This window comes from Maniola hyperantus, chromosome 14 (genome assembly GCF_902806685.2).
Source record: "Maniola hyperantus chromosome 14, iAphHyp1.2, whole genome shotgun sequence".
NCBI lineage: Eukaryota > Metazoa > Arthropoda > Insecta > Lepidoptera > Nymphalidae > Maniola > Maniola hyperantus.
In genome coordinates, this window is record NC_048549.1 from 510,439 (window position 1) to 529,804 (window position 19,366).

At 39.6% G+C, this 19,366-nt stretch overlaps 2 protein-coding genes across 2 annotated transcripts in view; one reads left to right on the forward strand and one right to left on the reverse strand.

Annotated features, from left to right (window-relative positions):
• The first annotated feature begins 47 nt into the window (after nt 1-47).
• Tmf (TATA element modulatory factor) lies at nt 48-14,674 on the forward strand. The gene is made up of 10 exons (XM_034975635.2): nt 48-2,275; nt 3,699-3,913; nt 4,683-4,824; nt 6,116-6,335; nt 7,743-7,940; nt 8,331-8,523; nt 9,807-9,951; nt 10,556-10,636; nt 11,638-11,844; nt 12,054-14,674. Exons 1-10 carry the CDS (start codon nt 377-379, stop codon nt 12,204-12,206), a joined length of 3,453 nt encoding a protein of 1,150 aa, XP_034831526.1. The 5' UTR covers nt 48-376; the 3' UTR covers nt 12,207-14,674.
• A 523-nt stretch (nt 14,675-15,197) lies between these two features.
• nonC (serine/threonine-protein kinase Smg1) overlaps nt 15,198-19,366 on the reverse strand; it is a 148,446-nt gene continuing 144,277 nt past the window's right edge. The window contains exon 15 of the mRNA XM_034975147.2: nt 15,198-19,037. Within this exon, the coding sequence (XP_034831038.1) occupies nt 18,960-19,037 (78 nt within the window). The 3' untranslated portion in view covers nt 15,198-18,959. The remainder of the gene's footprint in view (nt 19,038-19,366) is intronic.

The window sequence follows — 19,366 nt, forward strand, 5'->3', positions numbered from 1 at the left end:
GTCAAAAGTACATTTTTTTCCTCAAAATGTCAAACCATAGAGTACGAAGTATAACTTGAAATATATAAATAATATTTTGAAATTCAAAAGTTGATTATGATTGAAATAAAGTGTGTTTTGCTCATTTAATTAAAGTGTTAAGTAATTGAAGGGTTTGACTAATAGATATATTTGTTTGAAAAACCTACACTAAAAAATGAAGACTCGATGAGGACGAATCAAATAAAAACGTCATAAAAACTTTTGTTGTGATTTATTTTTTCCGTGATTTTTGGAAAACAATTTATATTTTGTGGGTATTTGTGTTACGTAGTTTAAAGTTAAACGACGCCTTTGGATATATTTCGTCGTGCTACGTGTCTAATGCGTTCGAAAGATGAATTGGTTCGATACGTCGGGGCTGACGAGTTTGGCCAAGTCAGCATTGAAGGAGGCTCAGAAAACGATTGATAAAGCATTGGATATTCAAGACGATGACAACGAAGAACAGGAAGACGGGGCTAACGCTCCGTCGAGCTCAAAATCGTCTCCTGGAAGCGGTAATGTACCACAGCAAGACAACTCTGATTTTTTTTCCTCTTGGGGCTTAACCGTCAGTGCCGAGAGTGCAAACGCTGCGCCTATAGCTGAACAGCCAGTAGTCACCGAGAGTCCATCGAAATCCAACTCGCAAAGCATTTGGGGGTCATTTGCGGGATCTTTCTTTGAACAGCAAAAACCAGATACAATAATTCGGCCGCCCAAAGCGAAGTCTATGAATGTCATTTCTGATAAATACGACAGTCAGGATGATTTGTTTTCGAAAAGTCAACTCGTAATGTCTGATGGTGCCGACTGTCTTGCTTTAAAGAAGGAGGATGTCCCGAAAACAGATGATAGACGCAACTCCTCAATGTCAAATGTGTTGTCATTTGTATCAAGTAGGAACAGCTCAGATTCAGTCGAGGTGTTGTCTCAAAGCTTGAAGTCTACCCCAGATTCTGAGGCAGCGTCATGTCAATCTATGTCACACAGCAGTAGCGCAGGTTTGAAACTCAATTCAGAATCTGTGGAAATTTTACCTGATAGCCTTGTAAGTCCAAGTTCGATAGAATGTCTAGGCTTCGATAGCTACGCTAGCGACAAAAACAGCAGTTCTTCCTCTAATTTATCAGCCAGCAATTTATCTGATAAGAAATCTACACCGGTCGGGGAGAGAACTGAAAAAGCTGAAACTGCAGACAGTGTGAGCTTAGTGGCTGATGATGACGAAGATACAATGTCTTACAACTCCATCTCGGAGTGTACGGCACCTACTGTTTTGGATACGGATGATAAGCCTTTGAGTCCATTCCCTAAAATTGCTAGAATTGAAGCTAAGAGACCTAACGACAAAGATTTAAGCTTAGATCAGTCGTTGCTAGCTTCACATAAGATGCAAATAAGTGAGAACTCGTCCAACGATGGTTCATGGTCAGATAGAACATTAAACGCCGATAACGATAGTATTACACAAGAAGCCCCCGCGGAAGAATTTAAACTTAAAAGCACAGAACAAGAAGATGTATTAATGGAGAAACTTAGTGATTCTTCATCGTTCTATAACATCAATGTTTCAGCAGATCTGATAAGGTCTGAAAGTTCAGCTTTTGTAAATGTGGAGAAACAGCAATGTAGCCCCCAAGAGAGTAGCGAGTCTTCACAGAAGGAAACAAGTGTGAAAGAGCGAATATCGCCAGTTAGTTCGGAGAGTAAGAGTGATTTAGTCAAAATAGGTTCGGATAGGACGTCCGGTCACACGTCAGGTGATGAGTTGGAGACAGCTACATCATCAGACATAGAGATCATCCCTAGTCCAAATGGAGATAGTAGTAATGGTTGCCGAAATAGTCCAGGGAAATATGGATTGAAACAAAAAGTAGACGGCGCGACCTCTCCCAATTTAGTAGACTTAGTCCTAGGTAAAAGTTTAGCAAGTAAAATTCGTGGCCATAATAGAGAGTTATCTGAAGCTTCGGTACAGAGTAACACGAGTGATGAAAGCCAGGGTTCAGAGAACGATAGATTAATGCGTAGGTTGTGTGAAATGGCTGAAATATTAGATGCTAGAGAGAATAGACTGATGGAAGTGAGTAGGAACAATGCGGAGTTAGCGGAATGCAACACTAACCTGAAGAATCAGGTGGAGTCGTTGATGGCTAAGCATGAGGGAGGGGATATCAACACCATAACAGAGGACTACACTCAGAGAATGTCGGCACTGGAGAAGAAGTTCCAACAAGTAATTAGAGAAAAGGTAATTATACAATCAATTACAATTTTTATTTTATTTTATTTATACAGTATGCTGCAGAAAATAATGTACATCAACCTTTAGAAAGAGATAGCGGTTATGTAGAGCATTGTCTCTGTCGTTGAGACCAACAAAACGTCATATAAGTATGAGTGACAGAGACAACGTTCTACAAAGCTGAAATCTCGTTCTAAAGGTTGATGTACATTATTTTCTGCTGCATACTGCAGTTTCATCCAGTTTATCTGTCTGTCTGTGTCACTGTGTTTTTAAAAATGTGCTATAAGTGCTCTTGGGTTGTTTAATACAATTATAGAAACTTGTTACTGAATGCAAATGAAAAAATAATTTGAGCACAAATTTTGAAAAATCAAAAAGAATGTTACTTTTCCACCTTATGTTATGTTCAATTCAATTCCCAATTATTGGCTTTTAGGTGTGCCAGCTGGGCACAGAGTTTATGTTATGTTATGTTTCTCAGATTGGAAAAAAAAACTATTGTTTAGGAAATAATGAAAATTTTTCCAAACTCTGTAACAGCTACATACACAGCTGATACACACTTGACCAATATTTAAATAAGTAAGTATGGTTAGTTATTAACCGACTTCAAAAAAGGAGGAGGTTCTCAATTCGTCAGAATCTTTTGTTTTTTTATTGCAAGAATTGCTAATCAAAGAATAATACAACTTCTTTTAATGTAGCTATATAAATAGTTAATTGGTTTATTGATTAATTTCTCTTTTACTTCCGGCTCATTCTATTTGTGGTAGATATTTTTTTTAAATAGCACATACGTATTACTAAAAATTTATCAGTGTCTTCTATATTCAAGGATTTTAATGACGAATCGGACATCCTTTTGATGACAAAATCATGTAACATAATATTTGTTATCATAGCACCATTAGTATTTTTATCTTATCTCAATTATTTCTAGTTGTATGTATTATTTCCAAAAAATATGAAAAAGCTTTCAAAGAATTAGTAATACTTAGCATTTTAGATTGGAAAGAACATCAACTAGTGAAAACAAATCCTACATCATCTAACTTTATTTTTGTACTCAAAAGTGTAGTTAATGATCTTGTAAGGCTGATGATTTTTGACCATCAATGTTTTTGTCAGCCTGCGGTCTTTTGGGCTGCAAATAATTGCAAACACCAGTCTTAGTTTTTATCTAGTGCTTTGGTCTACAAAGTGTGGTCTAAAATGTTCACTTTTCATTAAGTCTATAAATAAATACAAAGAATAAAAATAAATAATGGTCTGCTACCTAATTTTAAAAAATCGCTTACCCAGATGTAGGATATAACAGAGTTCTAGAAATTAGAATACAAAACTTGAGAAGTGGAAAGTTAAAATAAGAAGTATGCAAAATTAACATGCAAAAAAATCTAAAACACCTATTATGGCCAATCCTCAGGATCAGTTAAGGAAACAACTAGACAGTCTCAAAACAGAAGTATCCCGTAAGAACTCCTCAGAATTTGAGAGCACCTTAAAAGAGAAAGAGGAGATAATAGCTCAATTGCACGAGGAGGGAGAGAAGCTGGCGCGGCAGGAGTTGCAGCACTCCAACATCATCAAGAAGCTGAGGGCCAAAGAGAAGGACAACGAGCAGGTCATCAAGGGGCTGAGGTAAGAAGTAAGAACTCCTTAGAATCTGTAAGCATCTTAAAGGAAACCGAAGAGAATAAGAAGCTGCTGAAGGAGAACAATGCCTTTCTACCGAGAAGAGCCAGCAAGAAACTCTGCGGTTGCTCTTTTCAAAGATTCAATTTACAAGATTATGCCATGGATAAAAGTAATTGCAGATTCGTTCGCGCATTGCTGAACTAAAACAAAGCTGTGATAGCCGAGTGGTTAGGACGTCCGCCTTCTAATCGGAGGTCGGCGGTTCGATCCCGGGCACGCACCTCTAACTTTTCGGAATTATGTGTTAATTAATTAAATATCACTTGCTTTAACGGTGAAAGAAAACATCGTGAGGAAACCTGCATGCCTGAGAGTTCTCCATAATGTTCTCAAAGGTGTGTGAAGTCTACCAATCCGCACATGGCCTGCGTGGTAGACTATGGCCAAAACCCTTCTCACTCTGAGAGGAGACCCGTGCTCTGTAGTGAGCCGGCGATGGGTTGTTCATGATGATGATGACTGATGGTCAAAATTGTTAATTTGTAAGATGATATAGTGGTGATAATTGACACGTACTTAAAACTAAAGCTACGAGGGTTCCATACGCGCCCAGGTTATGCGTTTATAGTCCGCGACAGGTTAAGACGTCACGCGCGCTCGCCGGCAACGGGTTAGCGCGGGAGCTGTGCGGGTATGCTGCGGGGCGTTCCCTTCCCGATTGCCCGTCGCGTACTAGACTTTGTAAAAATGTAAAACTTGACACAATTTGCAGGGATAAAGTGGCAGAGCTGACGTCTGAGCTGGACCGCGTGAAGCGATCAATGGCCGCCAAGGAGGAGGTGGAGGTGAACCAGATCGAGGCGGTGTACCGGCTCACCACCGCCAACAAGAAACTGGAGACCGAACTCATGGAGGTTAGTACCACCATTGGACTTAGGCCTTCCCTTTATAGAGTTCCATACCTCATGAGAAAAAATCGGTCAAGTGTGAGTCGCACCATCCGTTCCTTACCATCGTACAAGATCTAACACTTTTTAATTTTCATGGTGGCCATGTTGAAATTTTTAGTATTTGTTGTTATAGCAGCAATCATTATCACCATCATCATCATCAACCGATAGACGTCCACTGCTGGACATAGGTCTCTTGTAGGGACTTCTACACGCCACGGTCTTGTGCCGCCTTAATCCAGCGGCTCCCTGCGACTCGTCTGGTGTCGTCTCGATCCCTAGTAAGGGGTCTTCCAACGCTGCGCCTGCCGGTGCGAGGTTGCCATTCCAGCACCTTGAGACCCCAACGTCTATCGGTTTCCCGCCATTGCTACTTCAGCTTCGCAACCCGTTGAGCTATGTCGGAATAGAAATACACATTCTGTAAAAGTTTTAACTCACTACCTATTACGGTTTATGAGATAAAGCCCGCTGACAGATGACCGATGGTTGGACGAACGGACGAACGGAAAAATTATACTGGTTGGAGATTTTTTGTACAGTGGTACAGATCTCCTAGTGTGCGGGCCTGACTCGCACTTTACCGGTTTTTGGGAGCCCGTTTCTCAAAAAAAATTCAGTCAGTTACTGATCAGGTTTTAGATATTTGTCTTATACTGTACTTAGGTTACTGACTGACTGACTGATCTATCAATGCACAGCTCTAACTACTGGACAGTTCGGGCTGAAATTTGGCATGCAGATAGCTACTATGACGTAGGCATCCACTAAGAAGGTATTTTTGAAAAATCAACTTCTTAGGGGGTGAAATAGGGTTTTGAAACTTGTGTAGTCCACGCTGACTAAGTCACGAGCATAAGCTAGTTGATAGTTTTTATTATGAATCTCAGACGACTAAGATAATCTTTATCATATTATATCTGTTTACTGTGATATTATTTTGTTATCTAATCAGATTTAGATATTAAACACAGGCAAGTAATTGTGAAGCTGGCGCAACTCTTTGTTTGAAGTGTCTTTAACTGATTGAAAAGTTATGTCCGACACGGTCGTTACAAAATGTAAACATTCAGCCATATTTCGTACATTGGAAACAATTCTCTTGTTTGTATCAGGGAATGAGCGGGAATGTAATGTAACATTCCAGGCCTGAAAAAAAGCGATTACTGGCCCAGTATTATTGGAAGGCCGAGGCGTAGTCGAGGACTTCTGAAGTGATGAAACTTGTGTTGTTAATTTCTGCTACGTTTCACAGACTAAGAGTGCCCTAGATGACACAACACAGAAGCTAGAAGGCGCGCGCACGTCACTAGAAGCGGTGAAGCGTGAGCTGAGCGAGCTGCAGCGGAGCACTGTGGAGCTGCAGAGGCACAGGTCCGCGCACGCGCAGCTGCAAGCCGGCTGCGCGCGCGCCGAGAGGGAGGCGGAGATGTTGCGACACGAGCTGCGCCAGCTGAGGGCCGAGCGAGCTAAAGGTAACATTGGGATCGCGGCAGTCGCGACCCGGCAGTCAACACCCGGCAGTCGCGATCCGGCAGTCGACACCCGGCAGTCGCGACCCGGCAGTCGACACCCGGCAGTCGCGGCAAACTGCTTTTTTTTTTTTTTTTTTTTTTTTCTTTTATTTGACTAACCAACAACATTTACACATACACAAGTATTTACATACAAAAGGATTTATAACTAAAGGACACATAGCATAAACGTTAACAACTGGCTAGTACAAAAGATTTAGGTACAATGATGTTATGACTTTAAAAGGAAGTAAAGTAAAGCAAAATGTAATAAGGAATTAGCACGTTAAATCGGTTACGTCTCATTACAAACTGATTAATTAGCTCCCTTTCGTAGGGAGATAATGACGTTACGACGAAAGCAGGTTGTCGTAGAATTAAAAATATTTAGCTGTCGATCTTTCTGATGAAACGTATTAAATTGATGACAGATGCGATTGAGGAAAGAGTGCGTCGCAAAAACAGTGCGGCAGGGCTTAGTTGGAAATACGTTGTAAGTGCGAGTTGCTCGCTTTATACAGAGACTAGCCGATGTCCGCGTGGATTTAGGCTTTTTCAAATCCCGTGGGAACTCTTTGATTTTCCGGAATAAAAAGTAGCCTGTGTCACTCCCCAGGTCTTAACCTATTCCCATGCAAAAAATCACGTCGATCTGTTGCTCCGTTGCGACGTGATTAAAGGATAAACCAACGAACAAACACACTTTCGCATTTATAATGTGGGTGGTCATGACAGTCTCTATCCGTGAGGCGGCGGCAGTGGGTGGCGGCTGCCGTCATCCGAGTGCTAGCTTAAGGGTGAGATCACTTACAGGGTTGTATGCATGGGCGGGGGAGCTTAGGTTTAGTCTTGGATACTAGTTTTACTTTCTCTTAATATGCCCAGCATTTTCTCAGTCCTCGTAGCTTAGTGCAGTAACGTGCAGAATCAGAATTAATCATGAAGTTATCATCGTTTATGCACCCTCTAATTACAGCTATCTCCGCCACCGCTCCAAATTTTTCGTAAGTCCGTTTAGTCGCACGGTAGCGCGCTCCGGTCAGTGGTCACCCATACCGCGCACTTTGGCTGCGCTCAACGCGCTGCTGAAGGAGTCCCCTCGCTGTGACATATTTGCTGACAAATGGGCTGACCTCATGGGTCAGATCTTGCACTTTTGTGAAAATTTATAATTTTAAATATAATAATAATAATAATAAAGAAGTCGATGCTTGATATATATAATATCAATTCACCATCAAAAGTTCCTAAATCCCCACAGCTTGAGTGCCAACCCTGATGATGCAGGAGTACCCTTCAGCGTCAGAGTTTCAGTTCAGTTGACCTTAGTGCAGTACCCTACATGATCACGAGTTGTTGCTGCTTCAGAGGAGCAGCGCTGGCTCGCGCGCGAAGAGGCGCTGCGGCGGGAGGCAGTGGAGGCGCGCGAGGCGAGCGAGGCGCGGGCGGCGGGCGAGGCCGAGGCGCCCGCGGCCTTGCTGCAGCAGCTGGCGGCCTTGCAGCGCGGCGCCTTGGAGCGCGAGAGGGCGCACAGTGCCGTCGCACAGGGCCTGGCTGCACAGTTGGGTAAGTGGTCCTTCACGACCTTGCTCCTCCTTCAGCGTTCCACCACTTTTAGGGTTCCGTTCAAAAGGAAAAACGGAACCCTTATTGGATCACTTTGTTGCGTCTGTCTGTCTGTCTGTCAAGAAACCTACAGGATGCTTTCCGTTGACCTAGAATCATGAAATTTGACAGAATTTGTGTCTTATAGCACACGTAAGGGGAAAAATCCGAAAACCGCGAATTTGAGGTTACATCACGAAAAAAAATAATTTAATTGTGTTCATGAACAAATAATTAGTATTTTCAACTTTCAAAATAAGATAACTATATCAAGTGGGATATTATATGAAAGGACTTCACCGTATCATAAATTAGCCAACATAAAATAAAGATAATTAAAATTGTCCATAGCGCAAGCGGAAACGCAAGCTACCAAAGCGCAAGAACGCGAGCGACTGGCGCGTGACGAAGCGGCAACCCTGGCGGAGCAACTCGCGGCCGCACACCGCGACTTATTAGAAGCCAACCATACCCTGCGACAACTGAGCGAGCGATGCCAGACCGCTGAACAGGCGAAGACGCGATGCCAGGAACTACTCGACTGGTAACAACTTTTTGCGTATTAATTTCAAAGGGAAAAGATAGATGGCCCTATTCGGAATAACATCACGCTGACGCTTCTTCTGTATGCTTATAGTATACAGGGTGTAACCAGAAAGCTGGCAATGATATGAAACCACAATAAAAACGCGAAAAAATATATGTTATATTTTGTAAAATTTCACGATACATTGCAAATAAAACATCTTACTGACGCTAGAGGTCAACGAACGTTCGGTAAGTAGGCCAGTCGGAGTCAATACCGCGTCTTAGGCGGGACATTGAACCGAGTTTTGCACGCTACATAGCAGGTTTGAATAATACCAAATCACTAAAAATACAAAATGAGGCAAATGGTTATTGGTATTGGATTGTGTTTAAGTAGTATAACAATAACACTAAGTTTTTGCTAGCGTTTTGGTTACTCCCGGTATTAATATCTGTCATTTTGGTGCGTTCGGCAAAATGCCGAGCGGCCACTGTGCATGCATGCAGAGACGCTCCATAGACATATTAGAGCCTGAATAGTCGAGTCCAGGATAATAACATCTTCAGAATAATGTTGGGACTGCCTCGGTACTGTAGCGCGTCCGGTATGTTTGCGGATAACTGTGTAGACGGCTTCTTCGCAATCATACGGAAAAGGATCGCCTCAATCAAAAGTAGGTTGGAGAGAAGTCCCAACATTATCCTGAAGGTGATAGCAGACAGACAGGACAGCGCTCTCAAAGCGCACTGGATGTCTGATTTAGTTAATAAGTATATTAATTATATTAACTAACATAGAATAAGTTTCTTACTAACATACATTATATTATAATATAGTTACTAACATAGGTTAAGATGGTTACTAACATAATATTGTGGGCCTTTGATGTCTGAGGAAATAAAGATTATTTATTATTATTATTATAGCTCAACCGGTAAAGGAGTGGACTGAAAACCGAAAGGTCGTTAAAACCCCGCCCGTTGCACTATTGTCGTACCTACTCCTAGCACAAGCTTGACGCTTAGTTGGAGAGGAAAGGGGAATATTAGTCATTTAACATGGCTAATATTCTTAAGCCTTAATGATTGCCAACCTCCGGTAGGAGATGGCACTTGAAGAAGAAGAAGAATATTCTTTAAAAATATATATATATATATATGTATGGCGCTCGGTAAGCTTTCGGTGCCGCGTATACCGAGCGTGCTGATGCCGCACCGGTGCTGAAATCAGAAAAGGTAAGTAGGTACTTATAAAATTCTTGACGTGGTTTAACTTTCAACCGTTAATATTGGTTTCAGTAAAACTGAAGAGTTGGAACGCTTGAGACAAGAATGCGAGAAAGAGATAACGGCGCTCAGGACGAGAGTGAGCGAGATGGAAACACAACTGGCGGACACTCAGAATGTTTTGGAGACAGAAAGGAAACGAAACGCTATATTACAAGTAACTATCTTTATTTTTAATCAAACTTAGTTTATTTGTTACTCAACTGCACTGACGGAGGTTAATAGTGTTTTTTCCATATTTTTAGGGTACCTTAAAAGTAAAAAAGAAACCCTTATAGGATCACTTCGTTATCTGTCTATCCGTCTGTCGTGTCTGTCAAAAATACCTAAAAGGTACATCCCGTTGACTGTTCTCTTATAGCACAATTAAAGGAAAAATCCGAAAATCATAAATTTGTGGTTAATTCACAAAAAATCACTACCCCTATTATAAACGTGAAAGTGTGTTTGTTTGTTGGTTTATTGGTTTGTCCTTCAATCACGTCGCAACGGACTAACGGGTCGACGTGATTTTTTGCATGGGTGTCTTAAACTATTTAAGACCTGGAGAGGCACATAGGCTGCTTTTTATTCCGGAAAATTAAAGAGTTCCCATGGGGTTTCAAACATCTGAGTCCATGCGGACGAAGTCGCGGGCGTCGAGCAAAAAGAAACCAATATTGTAAGTGTTTTTTTTTTTGTGTAAATAAATGAAAAAATATATAAAAAAAATCAGCTAGTGTTTGATAAGTTTGCATTATAAGTTATAATGCGTGTTTCAGGAGCAGGTTTCGACGCGGGGCGACGTCTCGCCGTCCCAGTCGGTCGCCTCCGACACTTTCTCTACGTCGTTCTGGCAAACGGTACGTCATTCTGTTGGACGCGACCAGCTAGGTGATTCGCTAACTCAGTGTCTAACACTACATGATAGCCACCGAGGTTGGTTGGTTCTACATTGCTGCTTCACTGGGTGATATCTAAATATTTTTTCGTAGAAAACCTTCAACGGATTAAAAAATGAGCCAGGTGGTTATGATTCAGTGTTAGAAACTGATGGATGTGCCACACATGACATGGTTTATTCCGGCGCTTCTTCTACTTGAGGTTTTTTGACTTTACTACTCAAGTATAAGAGGCGCCGGGATAACCTAACCTAATAATGGTAATGTGTGGTACAGCCTTAAAAAAATAAACGTTTTTCTTTCTTTCTTTCTTTCTTTCTTTCTATGTATCGAATCACCCCGCTGTAACCTAAGTTAAAATAACGGGTCTGAAACGGGTAATAAGGATGGTGCCTATTAGTCAAATCAGCAACTTTTATCAAAGTTTAAAACGTTCGCTTTATAAGGAAGCATGTATAAAATCACTACCCCTATTATAAAAGCGAAAGTGTGTCTATCTGTTTGTCTACTAGCTTTTAACAGCCCAATAGTTTAACCGGTTTTGATGAATTTTGGTACAGAGTTAGCTTGAATCCCGGGGAAGGACATATGCTTTTACTTATTAACCCGGAGAATTAAAGAGTTCCCACAGGATTTTTAGAAAACCTAAATCCACGCGGACGAAGTTGCGGGCATCATCTAGTTTTGATATAAATTTGTCTCTTTTTAACTGAAACTTAAGTCTGATCAGTCAAAGTACGCTGTAGAGACCTCGGTCTGAGATCTCGCTTCGACTGGTCAATTACTATCAGACTATAATTTTAATCATAAAAAAGGCAAGCAAACGAGCAGGTAGGTCACCTGATGTTAAGTGATTACCGCCGCCCATGAACATTTGCAGTACCAGAGGAATCACCAATGCGTTGCCGGCCTTTCAGGAATTTGTTAGTCCGCCCCTTGAATAACCTTTTCCCCTATATCAGGAGGAAGGCGCCAGCGTGGTGGGGGTGGGTGCAGTGTCCGGGGGAGGGGGTTTATCGGCCGCGGGGGTGGAGGAGGCACTCGCGGCCCTCACGCGGAAGGAGGGTGAGAGGCGAGGACTGGCGGCCGCGCTAGCTTCTATGAGAGAGGAACGAGCCGCTATGACTGACCAGCTCGCGAGCTTGCAGGGCAAACTGCAAGACTACCAGGTATTATTGCTATCTTACTGATTCTGTAGGAGGAGGATTTTGAACTGATGATAAATATAAATGACTGCTTTAATCGTAAGAATTTTGTGTCCCTGGGTAGGGTCAATCAATCAATCAATCAATCAGCCTGTATGCATCCACTGCTGGACATTGGCCTTCCCAAGGGTAGGATATCAGAGGGTAGGAACTTATATAATAAAATGTTCCAGAACTTGCAAGAGCAATACGACGCGTTGCTCCAGATGTACGGCGAGAAAGAGGAACAGCTCAACGAGCTACGGCTGGACCTGCATGACGTCACGCAGCTCTACAAGGCTCAGCTGGACGAGCTGGTGTCGCTCAAGCAGCCCGCGTCGCGATAGCACACCGCGCGGCAAGTGACCACCGACACTGGCCACCGACACACCAGTGACGCGAGCCAACACACTACCAGTGAAAGACAATTGTTGCAAGAGGATGTATGCTGCAAAAGTATACTGAACTTTTAGTGTTCCTACTTCAAGTCGCGAAGACTCATCGCTGAAGGTCGTTACCACTTTCCATGGCGACGTAATCATGTAATTACTCATCACACCCCTCCCGCACCGCTGCACTACCGCAGGAACCTATTCAGTTATCCGTTATGTTTATTAACCGACTTCAAAAAAAGGAGGAGGAACTATATTAACTCTTGTATACATAATATATTCGGTAATAAATTAAATTATTTTTCAATTTTTAGTGTTTGTGTAACGAAGTCGGTTTTTATTTTTTTTTAACAACAAGATTTTGTATAGATCTTAGTTAAGCCTACTGTAGTTCCTTGTAGTGATTTCAGTAGAAATTAAATCTTAAAAACGTTTCAATAATATAAAGACAAAATAATTTTATTATTACTTACCAAATATTGTGGCTAATTCTGTTGTACACAATCTCGAAAGTCAAAGTCAAATAATTTATTCAAGACTAGCCTATGCCCGCGACTTCGTCCGCGTGGACAACACAAATTTCGAACCCCTATTTTACCCCTTTAGGGGTTGAATTTTCAAAATACCTTAGCGATGTTTACGTCATAACTAATAAGAGCTATCTGCATGCCAAATTTCAACCCGATCCGTCCAGTAGTTTGAGCTGTGCGTTGATAGATCAGTCAGTCAGTCAGTTACCTTTTCGTTTTATATATTTAGATAGGTGTGATGATAATTTATTACGTGAACTTAAAACTAAAACTACGAGGGTTCCAAACTAAACTAAATTGACAGATTCTAAGTGATCTAGTGCTATCCCTTTCATAATGCTCTCTGTGAAAAAGGATAGCACTGGTTGTAGAGATGTCAATTTAGTTTAGTTTAGAGATTAACATTAACATTAACGGACAACAGGATTAGCCACAATATAATTTTTAAACATTCTAAATAAATTCAATACACACACACAAAAATTCTAAATAAATTCAATATTGCTTTTAATTATATTGTAATAATATGAAGATAAAATTAAATAATTTATTAAATAATTAAATTAAAAATTGTAATAATATGCCATTAATATAAATATTGACAGATCTTTATTATTTTTGTTTTTAAGTTATTTTATTTCTTATTTTTAGGGTTCCGTACCTCAAAAGGAAAAACGGAACCCTTATAGGATCACTTTGTTGTCTGTCTGTCAAGAAGCCTACAGGGTATTTCCCGTTGACCTAGAATCATGAAATTTGGCAGGTAGGTAGGTCTTATAGCTGGCATTAGGGGAAAAATCTGAAAACCGTGAATTTGTGGTTATATCATACAAAAAAAATTAAATTGTGGTCATGAACTAATAATTAGTATTTTCAATTTTGAAGTAAGATAACTACGCCAAGTGGGGTATCATATGAAAGGTCTTCACTTGTGCATTCTAAAACAGATTTTTATTTATTTTTATGCTTTATAGTTTTTGAATTATCGTGCAAAATGTCGAAAAATACGACTTTAATACGGAACCCTCGTTGCGCGAGCCTGACTCGCACTTGGCCGGTTTTATTAATTTAAATTTAACAAAATCCTTAGAATGTACAGTACAACAACGCCCTTTCATATGATACCCCACTTGATATCTTATATCAGTTTTAGTGATGTAACCACAAAGTACGGGTTTTTAGGATTTATTCCTTTACTTGTGCTATAAGACCTACCTAACTACCAAATTTCATGATTCTAGGTCAAGTGCCCTATATGTTTTCTTGACAGACACGACAGACAGACAAACTGATCCTATACTTGATTATAATATACTATACTTGATCATATATGTACGTGATTCCGTAGGTACGGAACCTAAAAAAGATTTTATGGAAGCATATGTTTATTGTAAATAGCTTTTATTGTGATATAGCATATTATTACCATTAAGTATTTAGTATCCTAGGCGCTGTTCATACTGAGGCGAGGGCAAGACGACCAAAGATCTATAGGTCATCGGCAGTCGTGTAAAAAGATACTGCGTCTCAGCTTCACTTCACTCTGCAGGTGTGCGTAGCGCCCTAGATTTAACTCGGCAAATTCATGGGCAATAAATTTGACTAGGTCAATTATATTATTTTAACTTTAAATAGGTACTTACTATGCAGTCTTAAACTAGGTATCCCCTTTTCTGGACCCTTATTTTTATCGTTATGCGTCATATTATAATACTTGTTTACTTATAAAAATTAATATTTTGTGTAAAATATTATTTTTGTTGGTGTTATTTTATACTATTTTGTCATATTATCAGCAAATTCCTGTAGTGTTTATTGCCACAGGCCGCTAGCCTAAGAATTGTATTTTTGAAAATAAAATACAATCGATATTAAATTAATGCTTTATTTCTATCACTTCCTGTTCCTTGAGCGTCGCTGTGAACTCTCATCTATCTATACTTATAAAAAACAGACAAAGTGTGAGTCAGGCTCGCGCCACGAGGGTTCCGTATTAGTCGTATTTTTTCGACATTTTGCACGATAATTCAAAAACTATGATGCATAAAAATAAAGTTCAAATAACCATATGAGCTTAAGGTGGTTTGACACATCCGGCCGCGAAAATTCAAATTTCAAGTTTAGGTGGTTATTGTATTTTGATTTCTGAACTGACAAAGAAAACAATAGTTTTGTAATTTCATAGGATTTCTGATTCTGAGACTGGTTTAAATTGTGGTCCAAGAAGTTATGACAGTATATTGAATATCTGTGGAAATTTCAACCCTCTACCTATGACGATTCACGAGATACAGAGTAGAGACGGACGGACAGAGGAGGCTTGTTGGCACCCTTCGGGTACGGAATCCTAAAAACCTAAATCCACGGACGAACTCGCGGGCGCCATCTAGTTTGTACATTTAAGTAAAACAACATGTTGACATACACCATTTATTATAAAATATATGAAGCGACACAGACATACAAACAGAGAATGCATTGTTTTTACCAGCTATTGAATAAGTTATATTAATATTATAGAAACAATTTTTCATTATATCAACAATTATTGAACATTATTTATTTTTTACGTAAGATCACCCTGCCAACACAACAATTCATCAAATTAAACCTCCATAACAAATGTAATAAATAATAATAAAAATTTAGCAACTTACTTTTCAACCACCCTAATGTTGTAATAACAATTTAAAACAATGTAAATTTTTGCAAATCTAATGACAATACAAAAAACTTTTGAACCGACTTCAAAAGCACTAAAAAGCTTAATTTTAAATTTGTTTCAAACCTATTTATTCTAAATCAATGATCAAAAAATCAAAATGAATATTGTAGGTAGTTTTGGAAGTCGGCGTAAACTTCATGGTCAGTAAATAGTTTGATGCTATTGAGATGATGAAGGGAGGATGATGACTCCTACGACACTTTCATGACTGAAAGTAGAGTTTGTGCTCATTAGACTTATCTTGGCGAGACATCCAAATATATAAAAGAAAAAGGTGACTGACTGACTGACTGATCTATCAACGCACAGCTCAAACTACTGGATACGGATCGCACTGAAATTTAGCATGCAGATAGCTATTATGACGTAGGTATCCTCTAAGAAAGGAGTTTTCAAAATTCAACTGCTAAGGGGGTGAAATAGGGATTTGAAATTTGTGTAGCCCACGCGGACGAAGTCGCAAGCATAAGCTAATTGTTAATAATTATAATATAGTTACCTCTACCTGGAAGAGATCCCTGGTAGTGATAAGGTCGCCCTTTGATTTTAAGCATATATTTGTCTTTGTCATAGTATTAAGCAATAAAGATGTTTTAAATTAAATTAAATTAAATAGTTTTGATTATTAGGGTCTTATGACGGACAATAGAGATTTCATGGAACTATCTATAGTCTAACTATCACTGCCCATATTATAAAGTGTTTGTATGTTGGTTTGTCTTTCAAAGTTTCAATCGCGTCCCAACGGAGCGACAGATCGATATGATTTTTAACAGACTTCCAAAAAGGAGGTGGATCTCTGCCTCTCATCTCGACTTGTCGCGTACTTTACTATGCATAAGACGTATACCAAGCAAACATATTTGCGAGGTGCAACTCGCTTTTGCTTATGGTGCGCTTACATGGGCAATTTTTTTGAGCAATTGTCGCTCAGCAACACGTATGTATCAATCATTTCGCATATCATTGCTGAAATTTTCAGGTAGTGTTGGGTATTGCAGTAAATTGCTTCATGTGGTCGAGTTGTGACGTCATGGTTTACCAAATTGCCTGGAATAGAGGAACTACAATTGCCCGTGTAAGCGTACCTTTACAACATGGTGCCCAGTGTCATACTATTTTGACAGCTTCATACAAGTATAGTTCTTGAATTTCACAAAGGCCACTGACTCATGCTTGTGTTTACGTCGTATCGGTATACGTAAGGTACACTAAATGTGTGCGTTTGACAGCGCTTGCTCGCGACTGATTGGTCCGACATGCACGCACACATACGCAATGATTATGTAAACTACGTCACCATAAGTAAAGTTCACTAGTATTTTTGTTTGAGAAATAGGTCTTCTATAGATACTAATTTAGTTAAATGATACAAGTACATTCCCCGCGACACACACACAACTCTAGTAATGAATATAGGAAGCATTACATTTATTAGCGTTGAACATTCACACAGACAAACACACAATATGATATTGAATGCATACTAATAATAAAGAGCTTATTTTCCGTACATCATTGGAATTACTTTTGCTGTCTTAACTGATAATAATTATTTTAAGAAAAGTTTTTGGGAATGTGTTCGCAATCATATAATAATTTGAGAGAAACACTAATGTGTGAACTAAATTTGAATTTTATGAATATTGGTATTTTCAACTGTATTTTAAACAAACCTTTGAGCATTTGACGGGTTTAAAAAAATAATTAAAAGTGCCTGTGTAGCTGTAACAGAATTTTAGATAATTGAGCTGAATTTCAACTTTACAGTTATTAGGGTTCCGTACCTCAAAAGGAAAAACGGAACCCTTATAGGATCACTTTGTTGTCTGTCTGTCTGTCTGTCTGTCCGTCTGTCTGTCTGTCTGTCTGTCCGTCTGTCTGTCAAGAAACCTACAGGGTACTTCCCGTTGACCTAGAATCATGAAATCTGGCAGGTAGATCTTGTAGCTGACATTTGGGGAAAAAATCTGAAAACCGCAAATTTAGGGTTAGATCACACAAAAAAAAATTGATTGTGGTCATGAACTAATAATTAGTATTTTCAACTTTCGAAGTGAGTGACTATATCAAGTGGGGTATCATATGAAAGGTCTTCACCTGGACATTCTAAAACAGATTTTTATTTATTTTTATGCATCATAGTTTTTGCATTATCGTGCAAAATGTCGATAAAATACGATTGTACTACGGAACCCTCAGTGCGCAAATCTGATTCGCACTTGGCCGGTTTTTTTAATGTAGCAATTTTGAAGGGTTCCCCCGAGGCCCGAAAGTAGCATTGTCAAAATGTTTGTAATTTCCAATGTAACAATTTCACAGAAGGGCCCACGGGTATCCCATTTCTACTCCACGGGTTTCCCGAATTATAAATAATAATAATAACTTTCAATATCCAATGAATTACAGAAAATAAGCTCTCGCCTAAATACGATAACATCAAAATACGCGTGTACATACATATTGAATATATAGTTAAATTGTTATATTAAATTTACTTTAACATCGACATGTCATTATAATGAAAATGATGTTTTGACGATCAACGTGATTCAATGGAGTCCAATATTTTGAATATTTTTCGTCAAAAATTGTGGAGTTTTAGTGAAGATTTTTTTTTTAATTTTCTTTTATTTTGTTTTATATAATAATATTATGCTGTCCACAATTTCAACGTCTACGTTCTGTTGTTCTACAAGTTCGTAAGTAGATGTTGGATGCTAGATACAGTAATATTTCGTAAGCCGTACTTATAAAAACAATAAATCTAACACTAAATACTTCGGCCAGCCGTCTGGGGGTAACCTTCCGTTTAGATTTTGATATCAACTTGTGTTTATTTATGAAAATCTCTCTAACTCAAAGGAACGTTGACAAAATTTCATACATTGTGTTGAAATTGTAATGATCTATTATATTAATTATCATTAGAACAGAACTGTAACCAAAAACTTTAAAATAGGAGTTATTGATAATAATATTAAGTGACAGCTGATGACTATCAAAAAAGAACATTTTCATGAAAATATATTTTATATTGCGAATTTTAAAAGTGATTTGTTTGCACGGCCGAAAGTTTACCCCGGAAAAGAATCGAGATAAAAAGTATCTCTCATCTATTCACAGATATTCGTGCGTGTACGCATCCCGGTGTAAAGCTGAATATATAACGAGATGCCTCTCGTGTACGTTTGTACTCAACATCGCCAGGCTGTACGTGTAGCCGTGGGACGGCGGCCGAGTGACAAAAGAAGGGCGTAAAGTCGAGTGTATTATTGATTACTTTGAAACTTTCTGCCGTCATCGTCGGAGATTCCGCCCCGGGCCGGAGGGTCGGGCCGGGCCGGGCCGCGGGGGGCGCACGGGCCGAGGGGCGCGGGCGGCCCCGCTGCGGGCGAGGGGCGTGGGCCGCGGGCGGAGGGCCGGAGGGCCGGAAGGGCCGCAGGGCCGCGCTCAGACCCACGCCATCCAACCTTCGTACATCAGGCACAGGTTCTCTGCGCTAGTCGCTTCCGTTATTATGTAGTCCACCTGAAAATGTTTCAGGAAAATACGTCAAACACATGTTTTCCATTTTTCGAGTGCTTTTAGTGATTAATTGTCAATGTCATTAAAGTTTATTTTGCAAAACTGACGTTATATTATGATTTGTGTGTATAGGTCCTATCAAACAAAATTGACAGAGCGAGCTGGCGTCGTTTGAGTGACATTTTAGAAAATCTTATCTTAAGGGGACTCAGTTCGGTGCTTTCTTCATACAAACGTAGGAGGGAAATTACAACAATATTCGATATTGTACGCACAAAACTAAGAATTATATCGATTTATCTCGTCATTATCTAGGTTTATTGATATATAAA

Bases quoted from the DNA above. Each gene is read 5' to 3' on its own strand.
- Tmf (XM_034975635.2), top strand. From the start codon at position 377: ATGAATTGGTTCGATACGTCGGGGCTGACGAGTTTGGCCAAGTCAGCA. The intron at 8,524-9,806 runs GTAACAACTTTT...TATTGGTTTCAG, and splicing joins TGCCAGGAACTACTCGACTG to TAAAACTGAAGAGTTGGAAC. The intron at 10,637-11,637 runs GTACGTCATTCT...CCCCTATATCAG, and splicing joins CTACGTCGTTCTGGCAAACG to GAGGAAGGCGCCAGCGTGGT.